General features: G+C 42.8%; 1 protein-coding gene across 1 annotated transcript in view; it reads right to left on the bottom strand.

Annotated features, from left to right (window-relative positions):
* Positions 1–19,657, bottom strand: part of LOC143846657 (agamous-like MADS-box protein AGL104) — a 75,731-nt gene extending 56,074 nt beyond the window's left edge. The window contains exons 1-9 of the mRNA XM_077355148.1: positions 19,425–19,657; positions 19,235–19,288; positions 19,081–19,099; positions 18,904–18,965; positions 18,763–18,790; positions 18,550–18,611; positions 14,711–14,810; positions 14,585–14,635; positions 14,133–14,186 (exon numbers count right to left, since the gene is read on the bottom strand). Of these exons, the coding sequence (XP_077211263.1) occupies positions 14,133–14,186; positions 14,585–14,635; positions 14,711–14,810; positions 18,550–18,611; positions 18,763–18,790; positions 18,904–18,965; positions 19,081–19,099; positions 19,235–19,288; positions 19,425–19,609 (615 nt within the window). The 5' untranslated portion in view covers positions 19,610–19,657. The remainder of the gene's footprint in view (positions 1–14,132; positions 14,187–14,584; positions 14,636–14,710; positions 14,811–18,549; positions 18,612–18,762; positions 18,791–18,903; positions 18,966–19,080; positions 19,100–19,234; positions 19,289–19,424) is intronic.
* Between the last annotated feature and the right edge of the window lie 456 nt (positions 19,658–20,113).

Below are 20,113 nucleotides of genomic sequence, written 5' to 3'. Positions count from 1 at the left end.
CGACCACAGTCTGTGACCTTTCATGAAAAAGGGAGTTCAGTGCATCTGGCCCTACTGTATCTGCCTAGTCTATTTCAACCTCCGCTTCAACTCTTGTGCCCTGCAGACTCATCAACTCATCATCAAGCTTTAAGTCAAAGAAAATCTCAAAGCCTGGCAGCCATTGTCCAGTCGATTCATCTTTCCATGCTTCGGCAAAGCCACAAAATGGGATATCAGATCCTTCTTTGCGGAACCTCCCATTCATAGTCAGATCAAATGGTCCCATTGGCAAGTCCAAACCTCTACGGCGACACTCTACCCATTTCATCATGTACTGCTTCATCTCTCTGACCTCTACCTTGGTTGGTTCATAACCGAGCCCAAACAAACCATTGAAGGTCTTGAATACTGGCCACTCAGTCATACCCTGATGGTATCTGCCCAGCCCTGCACCCGGGATATAACCTTGTAAACGTATCATCCTGACTACGTTCGAATTGGTACTACTTAAGAAAAAGATTTCTTCATTCACTGCTTCTGCCAAAGTTATAGCTGTCACCTCCAAGGAAAATCCAGTCAGGCTAACATCCTCGGAGTTATCAACAAAGAGTTCCTGAGAAATCTGTCCCACTTCTAGGTCAGGGTCTCCTTTAACAGTTATCACCTTGTTTTTCGAAATAAATTTCAACTTCTGATGTAAGGTGGATGGTACAGCTCCAACCTTATGTAACCATGGGCGACCAATCAACAGCAGAAAGGATGCCTTAATATCAAGAATTTGGAACTCAATATCGAATTCCTCTCCACCTATTTGCACTTCAGTTATTAAGGTCCCTATTACATCCCGCCTAGTCCCATCATAGGCCAAGATACCCTGATCTGAAGGAATGAAGCTTTCAGGTCCAAAACCCAAGGTAGTTGCTGTGCTTAAGGGGCATACGTTCAGTGCAGACCCATTATCGACAAGGACTTCAGGTACCTTCTTTTTGTTGCAAATAACAGTTATTCTGAGGGCTTTCGCATGATCTTTCCCTTCGGGTGGCAAATCGCTGTATGTAAATGATAGAGTTTTCGCCGCTTTAGACATGGAAACTATGCCGACAAGCTCGTCGGGAGTTATTTCAACAGACACTTGAGCAGAATTTAACTCTTTCAACACCACTTTCCGGTGTTTCGAAGATGACATCAAAAGTCCCCAAACAGAAATGTTTGCTTGGGTTTTCTTTAACTGCTTTAGAAGGTTATCATCTTCTTCATTTATCACAAGCCGATTCTGTCTTTGGCCATCAGCAGCCCTTGCAATCTCAGCCGGATTGTCAGCGCTCAACTCAGGAGGTTTAAAGACTCTCCCTCCTCTGGTCATATGACGCATCTCGTCACATTGATCATCCAGCAACAGTAATTCATCATCATCCATACTCAAAACATAAGGAACTCTGACATCTTCTTGCTCAAAGTCATCCATTTCTAAAACATATGCGGTCTTTCTTCCTTTCCCCGTGTCATCATTATGAGGAAGATACGATTGAGATGAAGAGGACTCCGCAATCTCTATGTCACTGAATGACAAAACATAGGGCTGCTTCCCTTTCACATCTTGAAGCTCTTCTTCATCAAACTCTAAAACATAGGTGTTATCTGTCATGATAGCACATATAAGGGCAGAGGGATCAAGGATGGGCTCATCACAAAAAATGGCATTAGCTGTAGGAGGAGGAGCAGCACGATGATTCGGGAGGGGATTCTGAGTAATATTCGGCCCTTTAATTGAGAGCTCATCCTTATCAATCAGATTTTGAATTGCATGCTTCAAGGCGAGGCAATTTTCAGTCAAATGGCCAGAATTCCTGTGATACTCACAATGCTGATCTAGCCTCCAGTATGGTGGTAATGGATTTGGCACAGGTTTCAGATCCGGAAGCTTTATCTTTTTGTCCCTCACCAGCTTTTTCAATATCATCGGTAAAGGATAAGGGAGGGGATCGAATTGCCTGAAAATATTTTTTCTTACTGGTCTAGCCACCTCAGCGACAGCCTTGACCTCTGGTCTGAAAGCCGGCTTGAAATAGTTCACTGCATGAACTTCTTTAGGTAAGGCCATAGGCCTCTTGCCTTCCCGCACATCAGACAGTGCCTTTGCTCTGAGTCCTTTAGCTATAGCATCCTCCGTCTGGGTGCCAGTTTTTATCAAATGATCAAAACTGGGATAGTGTTGGGGTGCTATGAAATGGAAGTATTGTGGAGACAGGCTTTTGATCACCAACTTGATCTGATCTTCTTCTGGCATCCTCTGACTCAACTGTGCAGACTTGCGCCTCCAGCGCCTGATAAACAACGTGAAAGTTTCCTGAGGACCTTGCTTTAGCTGCTTCAGGTCTCTCTTTGTTATCTCGATCCCCTCCTCCATCGAAAATTGTTCAACAAACAAGTTCAATATATCATCCAAAGATCTTGTTTCTTCCGGCTTTAACCTCAGAAACCACTTCTTAGCTATTCCTATGAGAGACATGGGAAATAGCTGAGCCATTTGTTCACGGCTCAACCCGTGCTGCTGAGAGAGGGTTATGAACCATCTGACATGGTTTCTGGGGCACCCAGTGCCATCGTACCTATCATAATCCGGCGCTTTGAACTTCGGCGGTAAAGTAACAGTAGGAGTCTCAAAGTACTCGGAAATGTCGAATCTTTTCAGCCCTTGGAACTTCATGTTTTCAATGTCCTTGGCCATCTTCTGACACATATTGAATAACTCACTCTCCCTATTTGTCTGCGGAGCACAATACTCTTCAGCATATTGGCCCTCGTCGAGGTCAATCTCCTCAGCAAGCACATGAGGTCTATTGGGAGCAGGAAATGCAGAAGGAGTAGGCTGGATGACATGCGCTCTAGAAGTAGAGGTCTTGTCAGTATTCTGAGATTTCAGCACGGCCATTTCTTCTTTCAATCCCGAGATATCTCGAGACATGTTTCTCAGCATTTCTTGAATAACCAACATGGGATCAGTTATATCAGCCATTTGGTCAGACTCAGATGAGTTAGGTAACTCAAGGGTAGGGGATAAAGATTCTCTGGATGATATAGGTGAGTCAAAATGACGGACAAGTCTAGAAACAGAGGAAGATCTAGACCAGGTAGGTTTGGACTGGTTATCTTTTGATGGAGCGATGGTTGCTCTCTTTCAGAATCCTGATTGGAAATTAACATATTAGATTAAATGAGTGATGAATGAAATAAGACATTTTGAGCAAATAAAAATAAGAGACAACAAACACACTTTCATTGATAAAATTTGAATTGTGATTACAACAGTTGAACTGGTAAAAGAAAGGATAGCATGGCCAAAACAGTGAAATTCTGAACAATAAGATGCTCAGGACAAGATAGATGAAGATTCTCAATCGTCTTTTTCTTCCAACCTTGCCCTCTTAGGTTTACGATTTTCGATGTTCTCCAATAACCACTGATAATACCCCTCGGATACTCCACAATAAGTCTTGCCTCGCAAGCCCCACGATAATCGCATTACTTTATGATCCCAATCTCTACAGATTTCTTCGGCAATATGACGATTGAATTGCACAAGAGGACGATCAGGTGCTGGAATATAAAACTCAGTTCGAAAATCCCCATGCGAACATTCAGTTTGGAATCCTCCGAGCTGACGGAAGATACGGTCTGGGATATAGAATGAGGTTTTCTCCAGACCAAGAAATTGAACAATTCTACTAGCTCGGGTCTGGGTCACGAACTGATGATAAACAGGGAACCACCAAGCAATTTGATCAGCTTGACGGGAAGCTAACCACTCAATCCATTCAGCCTTAGAATAGGAAAAAGTTTTCTGTTCCCATTGGTCAAACTTGGACAAGGTAAAGTCTTTGTTTTGCAAAGGTACATAAATTTAGAGTTTTAAACAGAGCCAAATGTACAGAAGGACTGGGGATCCAGCAAAAGTGGTACGGACTCCATTGACAATGTCATCAAATCCATTTAGGGTTTCTGCAAGCATGGTGGGGATTGGATTACTCCCTTTGGAAATTTGATATACAAAGTCCAAAAGTTTAGGGGAAGCATAATGGATATCTTGGGAAAGTAACCATTTGGCGTAAACACACAAAACCAGGGCATGACTACGGCTGGTTTGGAATTCCTTGGTTAGCTTACCAGGCTGAGCAAAAAATTTGACCAATTGCTTAATGGACACACCTTTCTCCCCTAAGATGGATTTAACTGGAACAACTTGAGAGGAGATAAGCTGCTCAAAGATATGATTATAACCTAACTTGGTATCAATTTTGACCAAGGGGCCAGAGCGATCACGGTCCATCAAATAACACCACTCGTCAAAAATGGGGCAGACCTCTTGCATGCCGAATCGAAACACATGGACATCCGGCTGCCAAAAAGTGGCGGCTGCCTTAAGGAGGTTCCAGTCAATCTTATGGGTAGCCAGACGGTAGAAATGGGAAAAGTCATGACCAGAGAAGCTAAGGCGACCACCTCTACGATCAGAAATCCACTCTTTCAACACTTCATTAGACATGATAAATCACCTGATAATCAAGGAAGGTAAATAAAATGAGAATGAGGTCGACTCTAAATATTGAGATACAAAAGGAAAGGTATTGACAAAAATCGCATGCTCAAAGGATACGGGTAGGATACAAACAGGATCAAACTTTTCCATCAATGATCTCGATAGGATCCAAGGGTAAAATATGGATCAAACGGATAGTCACTGGATGATAGATCATGGTCATAAGAATGACAAAGTAAGGTCAAGGACCAGATCTAAAATCTGCGTGATGGATGGATATATTTGATCAACTTAGATTAGAAGCTCTTACTAAGAAGTAGGTCCTGGTCTAAGAATCAAGAAATACCAAGATTGAATTTATCATCAACGAAACAAGATGGAGGCCATGGCCATAATAGTGTCAAAACAGAATCCACTGACCAGGTCCAAATCCGAAAGATGAACTGATACTAATGATAAACTTAGACAAGGAAACCTCACAAGAAGAGTAGGCTCGAGTCTAATAGGATCGACTTTACCATGAAAGAATCAAAAGATAGACCATAGCCACAAGGGTGACAAAGAAAGAACCACATGGCTGGGTCTAAATCTGAAAAAAAATGATTGATATGATTGACTGGATTAAATAAGGAACCTCACTAAATAAGTAGGCCCTAATCTAATAATCAATAAATATAAATATATATATACATGCATACACCCTAACCAGGGGCACCATCACTAGTCTAATTTAGCAGAGTCAAGAAAATCTTGACTCTTGACAGACTGATGAGTGTACTACGACTGCGTCTGTAACCACATGAAGTGAGCTACCCTAATCTATAGATAGGACAAGGCCCCTAACTCTAGGCTCCACAAGTGTAAGTAACACATGTTCGTCCTTATATGCAAACAAGAGGACAATGCAATATATAGAAGGGGTACCGATGTGAGGTCCACCTGGCCGGGTGCATAGTTACTTGTACACTGTGACATAGAGTCCAGTGTACGAACTATGTCCGTTTTACACACGAAGTGTCCAGGTGCTGAGTATACTACTGGTGCGGTGGCACTAGAAGGCGGGTATAGCCCTCACGGCTCCTACTCATAGTATCTCGAATAGGTCATCTGATAGTATATCCAAAGCAAACCATAGCAGAAAGTAACCACAAAACAGATAATATATGCATGGATGAAAGTGGTGTGTGAACCTTTGTTTTATTTACGCATTTAATTGGCGCCCCTGGATTCTAAGCAAAAAGGTTCCCATTTAAAATGATTTTAACCCAAATTCCTCCAAAGTTAATAAAAATGGCATTTTAACAGAGTTAGGCAATGTTTCAAGAACTCCCCAGCAGAGTCGCCAGCCTGTGGACCCCGATCCGAGATAGGCGGCGAGGGAACGGGTCCCCCACACCCTCTCTGGATCATCCACGTGTGAAGGAGAGCTCTACCAAGGAACTCTCGAAATGGATGCCACCCTCATAGCATAGCACGAGTGGCGATATAAAAGAAAAAGATATGTCTCGATCTGGAGCCAAGGCTCGAAACCAAGACATACCTGAAATGATTTATTTACAAAGGTTTGGCTGGACTTGGGATGAAGATCCCAAGCTGCACTACGTACCTCGTGGAAGAGGATCAAGCCAACGTAGTTCGAAAATCGAACTCTCCTAATATGCTATAAAACTAAACACTCCAAATGATTTAAAGGTTTTAATGTTTTTTAAATGTTTTTGATATTTTTAGAGTTTTTCAAATATTTTTGAGTTTCAAATTTCTAATGTTTTTGGATTTTAAAGCTTTTCCAATGCTCTGAACCTTTAAATGTTTTCAATCTTAAAGGGGACACGCAAGTAATACCATAAACTAAGGCAAAGCCTTAAAGCAAAAGGGGGAAACCCCAAACAAGCAACAAAGGTCTCAAAGAGGCGAACCACAACAAGAAACTGGCGTCTCAAAGAGACAAACCACAAGAAAGATAGTGCCCCAAGAACAGAGAAAACAATCTAAGATCCTAAGCAGGGAAGGCTCTATATGACTGAGTTAGTCTCTAATGGAAAAACTCCTAACTAATAACACTAGGGAGGAAGTACAAATGAGTCAGAGACTCTAATAACACTACAAAGGATGAATGAGTCAAAGACTCTCTAATCAGGGCTGACTCCTATGCGAATGGACTATCGAATAAGGAGAAGCTCACAAGTAAAAAGGAATAAAAGACCCTGTGCATAGTTAGCAAAGGTGAAACACCCAGCCGGGCCGGACATCTACCTAGCCCTAGGGTGCAACAAATGTGCAACCCAATACCCATAAGGGTAGGGGTATGCTGCCAAGCCGAGTAAGGTGTTCTCCCAAAACCAAACGACGCACAAAGAGGAGGTTTAGCAAGAGAATGAGACTGGGTAAGTCTCCTAGACACAGAGGTAGGATAGAGAAAAATGCTAGCAAGACTGGGCAAGTCTCCTATATACAAATGAGGGGTATGCTACTTGGACTGAGCAAGTCCCCTAAGGATGGGCTTGGGCTAGCGCCTTCATCGCCCTTGCAACGAGAGGGAATTCTAGTATCTAAAGAATTTAACAAAAATCTAAAAGACTGTGTTAGTCTATCAAAGAGAGAAGAAAAGTCTACCAGATAATCACAAATTCCATTCTATTCTTATAAAAATAAATCAAGTGCTAAGCAAAGAAGAATTCTCAATAAAACAATACACGATCTAAAACAATTATAAAATGATAAACAACATTAATTAGTCCAGACCAGCCGCTGGATAGCCTAATAAAGTAAAAACAATATCCAAACACTTCAAAACCAACCACAAACCCCAATACGGGGACTCCAATGAAATCAGATGATGCCAAAGTAATCATCTGATATCAAATACACATGATAATATTTCTATATCCCGCCTTGAGATCAGACAGTACTCATGTCGATAATATCGAATAGAGTAGTCATCTGATCTCCTTCTTCCTATTAAACAATTTATTTAAATAAAAAGGAATGAGTATAATAAGCTTTGAGATAATCTCACCTGAATAATCCATTTATCTTCAGAATCTAACTCAAAACTATAAGATGAAAGAGAAATATTAAATTTCCAACAGATTATAGAAACACATTAAATGATATTTACATCACCCTAAAAGATGGGCTTGGGATAACTCCTTCATCGCCCTTGCGATGAAAATGCTAATGAATAACAAGGGAAAACATCTAAAAGACTAAATTAGTCTCTATACAAGGGAAGAGAGAAGAGGGAATAGAGGTTGCTGTATGATTAAAGCAAGCCCCCTAAAAGACTCTTACTTAGAAATATGAGACAAACAAAGATTATAATAGAAAATGTTGAAAGAAATCTGCCCGTCAATCTTAAAATATTGGTAAGCATTTATCTTCTATAGTTCAATTGATGACCAAAAAAAATAAATTGTACAATCATTTAAAGATATAAATTGGCATGCAAGTAATATGAGTACTCCTCATCTAAGAATTAAGCATAAGCAAACATTAAAAAATAAAAATGCCTCTATATTTCAGGATCTCATAATACAAAAGAAATAAGAGATTCAAACCTATAATCAGAGAACCATTATAAGGAATAGTAAATGTAAAAAAAAAGGCCTCAAATTAATAGATAATCAGCGTCCCATCTTCCTTTCTAATGCAAACATAAAAGGGAAAAATTCCATAAAAAATGCATTAAAAACCCCTGATACAATCCCTCCAACTTATAGCAAGCATCAATCACAGAGTACTGGATTGCAAGCATCCATGAAAATAAACGAGAATATAAACAGATATTCAAAAGACTTACCATAATAGCAGAATTATCTGACGAAAGAAAAAATAAAACAATTTACATATAATACAAGGAAACTTTTGTTCTTCAGGAGAACATATCCAATCAACAAAGGTAATAAACTTTCAAGCATAACTACTCATCTATGATCAAGAAAATATCTTAAAATTAGCAGACAACAAGCAAAAATCATAATGCCGAAGAATTACTCTAACTAGTATAACTATCATATTAAACCAAAATTAAGGAAATGAGAAAATTACCTGAGTTCCAACAAGGTTGAACAATGGAAATTATTCCGATCTAAGTGATGATCGGATCCGAGATGAGTTACCGGAACTTGCAGAAATTGCCGAAACTCGCAAAATTGTAAGAGAAAGTTAAGAAATAGTAACCAGATCTTTTCTCTTTTTCTTGAGTTCTCCTCGATCTCTCTTTCTTCCACTTGCTCTTCTTTACAAACTTTATTATGCAAGTTCTAGAAATGATTTCACCTCGTCCTTGGATCAAGCTCGGATTTCTTCTTTTCGAGAAGATGAACTACTAATTAAGTGCTAACACCACCAGATTCAAGTGAGGAGTTCAATTCTCAAGACAATTGAAACAAAAGAGCTTATATTCGCATTTTTTTTTTTTGTAAAAGGAAACAGATCTAGACTTAGGGTTTATAGCTAGGAAATGAGGATTTTCAAGTTTCTAGAATAGAAAATGATAGATCGAAGGTTTTATGAGTGAAGATCTAAGGTTATGGACTAAAATAGGGTTTCATGAAGAAAAGCTATGAAAAATCTAGGGTTTCCAGCAAAGGATTGGTACAAAAAAACAAACTCAGATGCAGGAAAATGTCGATTTGGACATGGCCGGAGCTCCAGCAAGAACACCGGAAAAGAGGGATCGGAGAAGAAACAAGGTTAGGGTTTAGAAATCTCCTTCTATTTCTCTCTCAGCTCTGAGACTTTTTTAGAAAATGAGATCTCCTCGTCTGCTAAAATGGATCGGATCATCGTCTTTAACTGGAATCCGGCATACGCTATCGGAGAAGATGATGCTGAAGATGAGGAAAATGTGCGGCTGGCTGGTGGTGAAGTGAAAACCGGATTCTAGTGAATTCCACCGGAGAGACGATCGGAGGCGATGGATCTAGGGTTAGGGTTTTAGAAATCCCCCATTCTCTCTATCGTTCTTCTTCCTCTCCCTTTCTAACAGAGAAAATTTTTTTTTTTTTCAAAACGAGGCTTAACCTGTTATTTATATTAATTTTTATGAATTGATATTACCACCCCATTTTGATAAAGCGCGCGGTTGACGGAAAATTTGATGAGGCGCGTGATTGGATCGTGTCCCATTCGGACCACGATCAGTACCACTCAGGATAAATTCACCCCCCCTTTGGATTCGCATTGCGCGCATTCTCTCGGCTCGTTCATTGAGCAAACGCGCTTAGATTTTAATGAAATTTCACGGGGATCTTAAGGAGACTCTAACCTATCTTAGGGTAGAAGTTGGGGTCCTAACTCTTTGATTGGGTAAGGCTTCGCACAAACACAGTGAACTTGGGTCTGGTCAAAATGGGGTGTCTACACCTCCTAATCTTCTCCACCGCCCCCTCTCCCAAAGTGCTCTTATAACCCGCCACCGGCCCAGGGCGAATGACGGAGCCAAACCAAATTTCCCTAATCTCCGCCTCACGAGCGGAAGAAGCATGAAAGGGAGATTCAAGGGGAGCGGCCCCCAATGACGACCCAGAAGCCCCAGAGCTATCCTCCAACTCCCTAGGCTGCTGCTCATCTCGAGAGCCACCGTCCCCACCCTTTACCAACCGCCTACTCTTCCTTGGCAGTACCCTCTCCACTACTTCTACTGACTCGAAAGACATCGTAAAACAACCAAACGACAGACGAAGTAAAAGACACGAAACTCACCGAGGCAGATAGGCAGGAGAGGACAAAAGACCAGAGGAGTTGGTGAAGAACGGCGCCTAGAGGAACCAGCGGAGAAGGGAGCCCACTTCACCCGAGAGAAACAAAGAAAAAGCAAAGGTGAAATCCCCAAAAAAAGTCTTAAAAAGAGTTAGGGTTTCGACACGCGTCGATTGAATCCCCTCCCTGTCTAATCCGATGGGAAGAGGACGCGTGGCGCCGATTGGGAAATTCGAGGGAACTGCCAAAATCAAAACGCCACTCTCCCCTGGCTGAAAAGACGTCACTGCCCCTACCGCTGAATGGCTTCCCCAGCAAGCCATCTCCCTGTCCTCCCCGCCCAACAAAAAAAGAGTATCCGACGATGGAACCCTTCACAAGGGCCCGGCAAACAAATCCACAAGATGGAAAAGGCCACATACGATGGCAAAAGGCTCGAAACCCTTCACAAAGGTCCGGCAAACAAATCCACAAGATGGAAAAGGCCACATACGATGGCAAAAGGTTCGGGACCCTTCACAAGGGCCCGGCATACAAATCCACAAGATGGAAAAGGCCACATACGATGGCAAGAGGCTCAGAACCCTTCACAAAGACCCGGCAAACAAATCCACAAGATGGAAAAGGCCACATACGATGGCAAAAGGCTCGGAACCCTTCACAAGGGCCCGGCCAACAAATCCACAAGATGGAAAAGGCCACATACGATGGCAAAAGGCTCGGAACCCTTCACAAGGGCCCGGCAAACAAATCCACAAGATGGAAAAGGCCACATACGATGGTAAAAGGCTCGGAACCCTTCACAAAGGTCCGGCAAACAAATCCACAAGATGGAAAAGGCCACATACGATGGCAAAAGGTTCGGGACCCTTCACAAGGGCCCAGCATACAAATCCACAAGATGGAAAGGGCCACATACGATGGCAAAAGGCTCGGGACCCTTGACGAGGGCCCGCTATACGAATTCACAAGATGAAAAATACAGCGTACGGCAATACCACCAAACAAAAAAAAACTATTCATAAACTACTTCCTTCTGGCCCACGGGCCTACAAAAAGGGGGGGTAAAAACAAAAAGGCACGCAGGCCCAGGCCCCCAAGGCCCCCAACAAAAAGAGGCTTCCTCCAAAATTTTGCTCATCCCGCCACCTCTAGCTCAGAGCGACTGGCCGCTGAAAGAGTTTTCCGCATCAGAAATCTCCTTATCACTCTGCTCCTCCTCCGAAGAGCTCCCCCAGCGCCGATTCTCAGCGGATCGGGTCTGGTCATTTAGCCAACGCACCCGATTCCTCAACAAACCATTCTCCGCCCGCAAGGCCGCAATCTCCCGATCCATGTCGATCATCCGGCTACAAACCGCCATTTCCCTACGATGGACATGAGAGAAGAACGACCGGTGGCGATGAGCAAAAGCTTCATGGGACTACCTCTCGTAAAGGGGAGGAAGGGGAGAGCGTGGGGAAAAGCCCGGAGCTGGGTTCCTCTTAGAAATCGTTGGCCGGGGCCCCAACCCGTTGGGGTTAGTCTCAGGACTGCTGGGAGGACTCCCCTCGGTAGCAACTCTCCCCCCACCACTTATAGAGAGACCTTGAAAAGACGACGACATCTCCGACGAGCCCGAAGATAGGCCGAAAGAAAGCAAGAAAGGGAAAAGAGACAAAAGGGTAATCTGCATACAAAGCAGAAGAACTCGCTCCTTATAAAGCCAACTGAGAAGCCAGTGGGCAGGAAAACGAAGCGACTTGCCCAACGCGTGTCCGCCTCCCATTCGATGAGTAATCAGCATGACGCGACGGCGCCGCGGTTCCTCAGGAAGGAACCGCCGGACAAGGCAGCACGCCTTCTCGCATTCCAAGGCCCTCATAAATGCCTTCGTCCCGATATTCTTTAACTAGATGAGCAAACCTTCTGCCTCGATCCGTCCAATGGTGATGGGACGTAAGAAACGGCGCTGCACTCGAACCCCGCCACGTGTTGGTCCTACACCCGCAAAACACAGCCGTCAGAAGGAAAGGCGTTGGGAAGTGGTTAGACCGCACGATCGTGACACGCGTCACCCATAGTCCGAACCTCATCACCACTGATCACCCGACACCCCCCCCCCCACCTGACCAGCAGGAAGGGTCCGGAGACGGGAAATCAAGCAAGAAGGTCCGGCCGTAATCCCGCCAAAGAAGGAACGCACGTCTGGGCCCAGAGCCCCGGCGCGAGCGCTCGGCGCACCGGCACAACGGGCAAAAAATCCTAGCACACCAGATAAAGGCCCGGAACCCCACACAAATTCAAACAAATAACAACACCCCAATCCCTCGCAGCAAGGGTAGTCCGCGCTAAACACAGTGCAAAAGCAACCAAACAAGACAGGGGAAGCAACATAAGAAGCACATCACCAAAAAGAGAAAAAAAAAGAGAAAAAATGCCATCCATTCATAGTCACATCATCCTGGCCCGCAGGCCTACAAAAAGAAAAGGAAACAAGAAACAAAGCGCAGGGCACGCAGGCCCCAAATCCCCGACAAGAAAAGAGAAAGGCGCGCAGAAAAACAGGAAAAGCCAAAGACTAATCAGAGGAAGACTCCTCTCCCGAAGGATTCCTTTCCTCCTCCCAGGAGCTCTCCAGCAGGGGGTCCACCTCATATTCAAACAGCTGCTCATTGAGAAAGTGAACCTTTTTCTGTAAGGCCTCGTTCTCCCGCTTCAGGTTCTCGATCTCCTTGTCCATCTTCAAAATACGGCCACGCAATTTCGTTCCCTGGCGATAGGCTCGGGAGAAAAAAGACCACTCCCTGGCGACACGAGATCGAGACGATTTGTCTTCCTTAGGCAAGGAGGAAAGGCGAAGGGGGGGGGGGGGGGAAGCCGGAGGAAGAACCTGGGTTCCTCCTAGCCTTCTTCCGACGAGCCGCAAGATCCTCCTCCGAATCGGAAGACAAGTCAGGGTCACTCGACGATTCCTGGAAGAGGCGGGCCTTGCCCCTAACTCGCAAAGGAAAACCGGACATATTGTTGAAGAAGGCACGAAAGAACACCTACTACAAAGCGCAGGGTAATCCCCCTTTTAAACTCAAGAAGGGAATCCTGGTGCCTCGAAACAAGGCAACCCACTTAACGACGCTACCGTTTCCCGGGGACGGCCGCCGGATAAAACGACACTCCTCCTCTCACCCCGAAGTCCCCATAAATGCCCTCATCATGACGTCGCTCGTGCAAAACGTTACTCCCTTAGCTCATTCAATGGACCAAAGGAGTAAGGGGGAGTTATGATGGGACACAAATACGGCGTCGTTCTCAGATATCACCACGTGTCGCCCATGCACAAGGAGAACCTAGCCATCATGAAGAAAGACATTGGAAAATGATAAAGACCATGCAAACATGACACGTGTCACGGTCCAGGCCTCATCATCACGAATTATGGAAGGAAGTGGCCGGCGAAGCCACGCGCGCCGGCAAGACAGGGGACGGCCCAATCCTGCAAAAGAAGGCTTTCTCTCCATAATGATGAGAGGGGCCGCGCGCCTCCCTTTAAAAAGGAAGGAAAGGAAGAAGAGAGAGGATACACATTTTTCCTAAAGGATTTCCCCCATTCTCAAAAAGCAACTGGAAAAAGAGGTGAGGCACCAACAGAGGAGACTAGGAACGCAATCCTGCTCTCCCTGCTAGTCCCCTCCGACCCACTCATTCGCACACCAAGAAAGGAGCCTGCGCGTTGGCCCTGGTAACCCTGATCAAAACCCCTTCCCCTTCTCATTGTCCTTTATATTGATTGGTCAAAGGATCTGACTTGGGTGTCGAAGTGGTCGTCCGGGACCCACCCCGGACCCCCTGACCCCCTTTGTTTGTGATTGCAGACCCCGCGGAGGCCCTCTACCGACCGCGTGATCACCGACCCGGATCCAGACGCCATCACGGAGTTGTGTGCATTCTTCGGCAACCATATACCTTCTTGAGAGTCCAAATACATCTGCATTTTAAATAAGTAAAAAAAGGCTACTGATATTGGCACTACAATAGTTTGATATTTGCATTAACTCATCTTGTCTTTTATTACTTAAACAACTATCAAAAATGTCCAACTAAAAAAGAAAACACAAGCTGAATTGGTGCAATTATCAAAAGATGGAAGCCATGCAAAATGTGGGCTGACATCTGCACGACCTATTTTTTTATAATGGGGCGAATAATCTTGTTTTATTATAGTTCTCTATTTGGCCGCTGAGAGTTTTTAACAGCTGGTTTAAAAAGTATAAAACAAGGTGCTTCGTCCCATTATCAAAACAGGGTCGTGCAGATATCAGTCCAAACACATTCCATTTTAACATGTGTTATTTTTTCCTTTTTTCTTCAGCTTCACTCTTTTACCTGTACACTTGAAGGATTATAAGAAGAAAGATGGTTACTCAGTAAATATTCCTGCAGAAGAGACAAAGGTTATAAATGCTTGGATTTTTATTTTCTTCTAAAATTTTGCTATGCATGAAATTGCACCTTTCTCTGTGTGACACGTGTCAAAGAGTCCACAAGGAATTTTTCACACGATTCAAACTTGGCTATGGACGCAAACTTTAGAGGGTCTGGCTCAAAAAAACTGTCATGTATGTTTTAAGAGCTAGGTTATGGATAATTACCATTAAAAACAGTTCAATTACATGGGGAATGATACTATGAGAATTCTTAATTAATATGAGACTTGAGTAAGCCTAATCGGGTGGATAAAGGAGGGGGATAAAAATACGGCATACTTTTATTCCGTGGCCAGTGGAAGGAGGAGGAGAAATAGGATAGATTCTTTAGTAGATATGGGAGTGGCAGTATCGGGTAAAGATGAGATTTCCAGAGTTGTTTTACAGTTTTACAATTCCTTATATACTTCGGATGGGGGTCCCAGACCAACTCCGGAGCATCTTGACTTTAGCAGTTTGGATCTATCTTTGTTTGCGGAGTTGGAAAAACCGTTTGAGGAGGAGGAGATTGAGAGAGAGGTTTTTGCTCTGAGCAAAGATAGAGCTCCGGGGCCGGACGGTTTTTGTCTTGCATTTTTCCAATCTTGTTGGGAATATGTGAGAAATGACGTATTAGATTTTTTTTCATTGAGTTTTTTAATGGTATGGAGCTGGACAAGGGGACGGGGGCTACCTTCATCACTCTTGTTCCTAAAGTAGCGGGGGCAACAAAAATTGCAGATTTCCGTCCTATTAGTCTTGTGGGTAGTTTATATAAAATTTTGGCTAAGGTTCTAGCGGAGCGCTTGAAGAAAGTTCTACCGGTAGTTATCTCTGATTATCAAAGTGCTTTTGTAGCGAAGAGACAAATATTAGATTGCTCCCTTATTGCCAATGAGGCCATAGATTATTATCGTAGGCTCAAGTTGAGAGGAATTATTTGCAAATTGGATATGGAAAAGGCTTACGATAGAGTGGAATGTGACTGTTTAGATTTCCTGTTTGCTAAAATGGGTTTTCGGAATAGATGGCGCAGATGGATTATGTCCTGTGTATCCTCGGCGTGGTTTTCAGTGTTGTTAAATGGGTCTCCTAAAGGCTTTTTTAAGTCTTCCCGTGGTCTTCGGCAAGGGGACCCTTTATCTCCCTTCTTGTTTGTCATCGTAGCGGAAACTCTGAGTAGATTGTTAGCTAAAGGATGCGATGTAGGGTTGTTCAATGGCTTCAGTATTGGGAGAGACTGTGTGGAGGTCTCTCACCTCCAGTTCGCGGATGATACGCTCTTGTTTTGCGTTCCGGAGAGATCCCAAGTGTTAAATTTAAAGTACGTTTTGAGATGTTATGAAATGTTAACGGGTCAAAGATCTAATTTCCATACGTCTAGATTGTTTGCGTTGAATGTCCCCTTCGATGAGGCTCTGGAGTTCGCGAGGTTATTGGGTTGCGAGATGGATAATCTTCCGGCCTCGTATTTGGGTCTGCCCTTGGGGGTTGGAAGACCAAATAAGGCATTTTGGGAGCCGATTTTAGAAAGGATTAGGCATATGTTGGATACTTGGAAGAGAAATTTAGTATCGAGAGGTGGAAGATTGGTTTTAATCAAGGCAATCTTAGCAAATATTCCTGTATATTTTATGTCTCTTTTCAAGTGTCCTGTCAGTGTCTCGTTGAGGATTGAAATGATCCAACGTAGATTTTTGTGGGGAGGTAATGAGGACAAAAAAGGATTCTCTTTGGTGAGTTGGAAGGATGTTTGTGTGCCCATCAAGGTGGGTGGTTTGGGTATTAGAAGATTTAGGGAGTTTAACCACGCTTTGCTTGGAAAGTGGTTATGGAGAATTGGCGAAGAAAGATCTCATTTGTGGGTTATGGTCATTTGTAGTAAGTATGGTTGTCAACCCGGAGGGTGGGAGTCTTTCGATAATTTTAAGTCAAAGGGGCTAACGGTGTGGAGAGATATTTTAAAAATGTCCCCCCTATTCAACCTGAATATTAGATTTAGGGTTTATGGAGGGGATAGAGTTAAGTTTTGGAGTGATTTATGGTGTGGTGATAGCCCGCTCAGGTTGTTGTTCCCGAAAATTTTTCGGGTTGCGGTGAATAAAGAAGCTATGGTGAGTGACTGTATGGTTAGTAGGGATGGTGTTTGGGAATGGTGCCCGGCTTATAGAAGAAGGTTCTTTGCTTGGGAGTTAGATTTTGCGGCTAAACTTAGGAGGCTTTTGGATAATGGCTACATTAAAAGAAAGGGGATGGATAAGAGAATATGGACTGCAGATTCTCTGGGTTTTTTTTCTGTCAGATCTTTCTATAGAGCTTGATGCCCTGCCCGACTCCCTCTTTTTCAGCAAAGGTGTGGAAATTTCATTGTCCGCCGCGGGTTAGTATCTTTGGTTGGGCCGCATGTCGCGACAGGATTCAAACCATTAACTTTCTGAGAAACCGAGGTATGTGGCTTGTTGATCACTGCCCCCTATGTCTTGTGGATGGGGAATCTGCGGATCATCTATTTATGCATTGTTCGTTCACCCAGTCTATATGGGGCCGCATATTTCTGAGATTTGGGATCAGCTAGATTTTCCCTAGATCTATTGAATTGTTGTTGCAACAATGGAGCTTTGTGCCTTGGAAGAAGAAAGGAAAAATTTTGTGGGAAGTATGCTTGCTTGCCACTTGGTGGGTGGTATGGAAGGAGAGAAATGCACGGGTGTTTGAGGGAATGTCCGAGGCTCCTCATTATCTTTATATGCGAATAATTGCTTTGGTTATTAATTGGACGAGATGCCATCCATCTTTCCGGTTTGTCTCAGCGTTTGATCTTTGGGAAGGATGGGGGGTGGTGTGCTTGAGTAGTGAGTGGGCTAATAAAGTTGTGCAGAGATGGGAACCACCACCTCAAGGAGTGTTAAAAATAAACTTCGATGGTGCTTGCTTTGGGAATCCTGGTCCAGCCGGGGTGGGAGGTTTATGTCCTGATGATGCCGGCAAGGTTCTTTCGTTTTTTTGGGGTTCTTTAGGTGTGACTGACGCTACGGAGGCGGAAGTCCAAGCGGCTTTCAATGGCATAAAAAAGGTGAGTAGGGACCGTCCGAAAAGTGTAATTGTTGAAGGGGATTCGTTTAATGTTATCCGGTGGCTGAGGGGTGGGATGGCTTTACCATGGAGGTTTTTGGATCTTTTTGATGAAATGGAAGATATATTAGCGGAATCAGATATTGAGTTGATTCATGTTAGAAGGTCTGCTAACGAGAAGGCGGACGCTCTTGCTAGAAGAGGGGTGGTATGCATCTCGATGAATTGGTCTGATCAATTTCCTATTTGATGGCCTAGTCATTTTGTAATTAGTTTTTATTTTTTATTTTTGTTCTGTATCTTTGGGTTTTCCCTTTCGGATGTCCCTTCTGTTTCTTTTTAATATATGCCATTTCAAAAAAAAAGAAAGCCTAATCGGGTCCAAGGATAGTATGCTAGTATCGATCGAGACCTTTCATTCTGCGAGCCATACTGTGTAGATGAATTTGATGATCCTGATTGTCTGATTATAAATTCCAATTGGAAGTTTAAGAAAAAGATAATGAGTAGGTGGACAATCACTCTTGTGGTCACTGCTGACAGGCAGTTTTTGGGCCCCACACCAAGACATTTAAGTGCAATCCAGACTGTTGATCTTTTAGAAAATCATGATACAACCCACACGGTCAACTGATCCAATTAGGGACAAATGAAATAAGAGGGTCCCATTAATTAAGTGGCTGTTAGAAATGTTTGATTTTCACATTATGACATGTAGGAGTTATGGGACCCTCAAATGAAGGATTTGGATCAAGCTTCATCAAGTGGGTGGGCCCATGTTAAGCTTCCTCAGAGTCATATATAGTTGCTGACCTTAGACGCTCCTCAGCCATTTGTAGTTGGTGTTGAAACCTACTGATCTCTTGTTGTAGCTCCTACAAGGAACAAATAAAATTTATTTAAAGACTGAAACAACCAATTATTCTAAAAGCTTAAGCTGTTAGAGTTGGTGTTATTTAATCATTTATATGTGAATAGACTACATGAATTTGGACATTTTGTTTACACAAAAAAGTGTATTTTTACCTCCACGTGGGAGTTAACGGCTCCGGGGCTGATTCAAATCGGTAAATTTACATACAAAAAGTATATTTTATCAGAATAACAGAAAAAAGTGAATAACCATAAAAGTGAAAATATATGGAGAGAGAGAGAGAGAGAGAGAGCTTTGCTAATTGAACAGCCATGTCGTTCTCACACTTGAGTTTCTTGAGGGTCCTAATTAAATACTGCACACGTGAAAACCATTAAAAAAAAACATTTGATTTTTCGTCACAATCAAACAAATATAAAGATCAGAAAAAAAAAGAGACAAAAAAAGGGAAGTGAAACCGGTACACGTACCTCTCTATTTTGAACAGCACTACTGCACAAAAGAACGTAAAAACGAATTTATTGGTCTAAATCCGATCCAAGCTAAAAATAATAATAAAAATAGAATTATAAAACGAATTTTACTATACTCAAATAGGAAAAAAATAAGAAATGTGGGCCATACCCTCCTCTATCATGGTCAGAAAGATTTATGTACCGAGTAAGGACATCTTCAATTCTAAAAATCAAAACCCACAAAGAAAAAAGTGAGAAAAAAAAAAAAAAAAAAAACCTTTAGAAACTTAAAGCAAATATGAGATAATTAAGAAAAGCAAAATCATCTTTTTCTTTTTAATTAGATCTTGTAATTGCACCTTCTCTTGCCGGAGAAGTGACTAAGTCGTCCAGAGGGAGAGAACATGATAAGAGCAATATCGATATCACACAATATAGAGAGCTCATAAGCCTTCTTAATGAGGCCATTCCTTCGCTTTGAAAAGGTAACTTGTCTATTAGTGTTGTTTTCTATTCTCTTTATTTGAAGCTTAACACGGCCCATGATTAGGGAGATGAGGAAGGTGAAAGATGAGGGAGAAAGTGTAAAAAGGAAAACTCGGCAAAGAAAATGGTTTAAAAAATGTGGATGAAAGGCTTTTGGGGACAAAAGATGCATTTCTGATTGACACGTTTCAGTCTTCCATATTCCTCGGCAAAGAAAATGGCTTCAAAAAAATTTTAGGCTATTAACGTGGCAGTGCCAAAATCAGTAGCCTATTTCTTTTGGCCACTGATATCAGCACTAGTGGACTACCATGTTTTGATAACTGCACTAAATCATATTGCCCTTTATAGTTTAAACAGCTATCAAACGTTATTACAGTTCCCAAAAAGCTCTAAGAAGCCAATTAAAATGAAAAGACAAGCTGAGTTTGTGCAATTATCAAAACATTCTAGTAATAATATCATGAGCCAATGAATAAGGGAAATGATATATTCGCCCCCTTTTTTACTTGGGAAAGCTGCCTCTAGTGTATCTTTCATGTGGGCCCTACTATTTTACACT

The sequence above is a fragment of the Tasmannia lanceolata genome, unplaced genomic scaffold (genome assembly GCF_043159265.1).
Source record: "Tasmannia lanceolata isolate RefF3 unplaced genomic scaffold, GAP_Taslan_0.1 ptg000015l, whole genome shotgun sequence".
Taxonomy (NCBI): domain Eukaryota; kingdom Viridiplantae; phylum Streptophyta; class Magnoliopsida; order Canellales; family Winteraceae; genus Tasmannia; species Tasmannia lanceolata.
The sequence above is the reverse complement of the archived record's forward strand: the minus strand, read 5'-3'. Positions and strand labels throughout refer to the sequence as shown.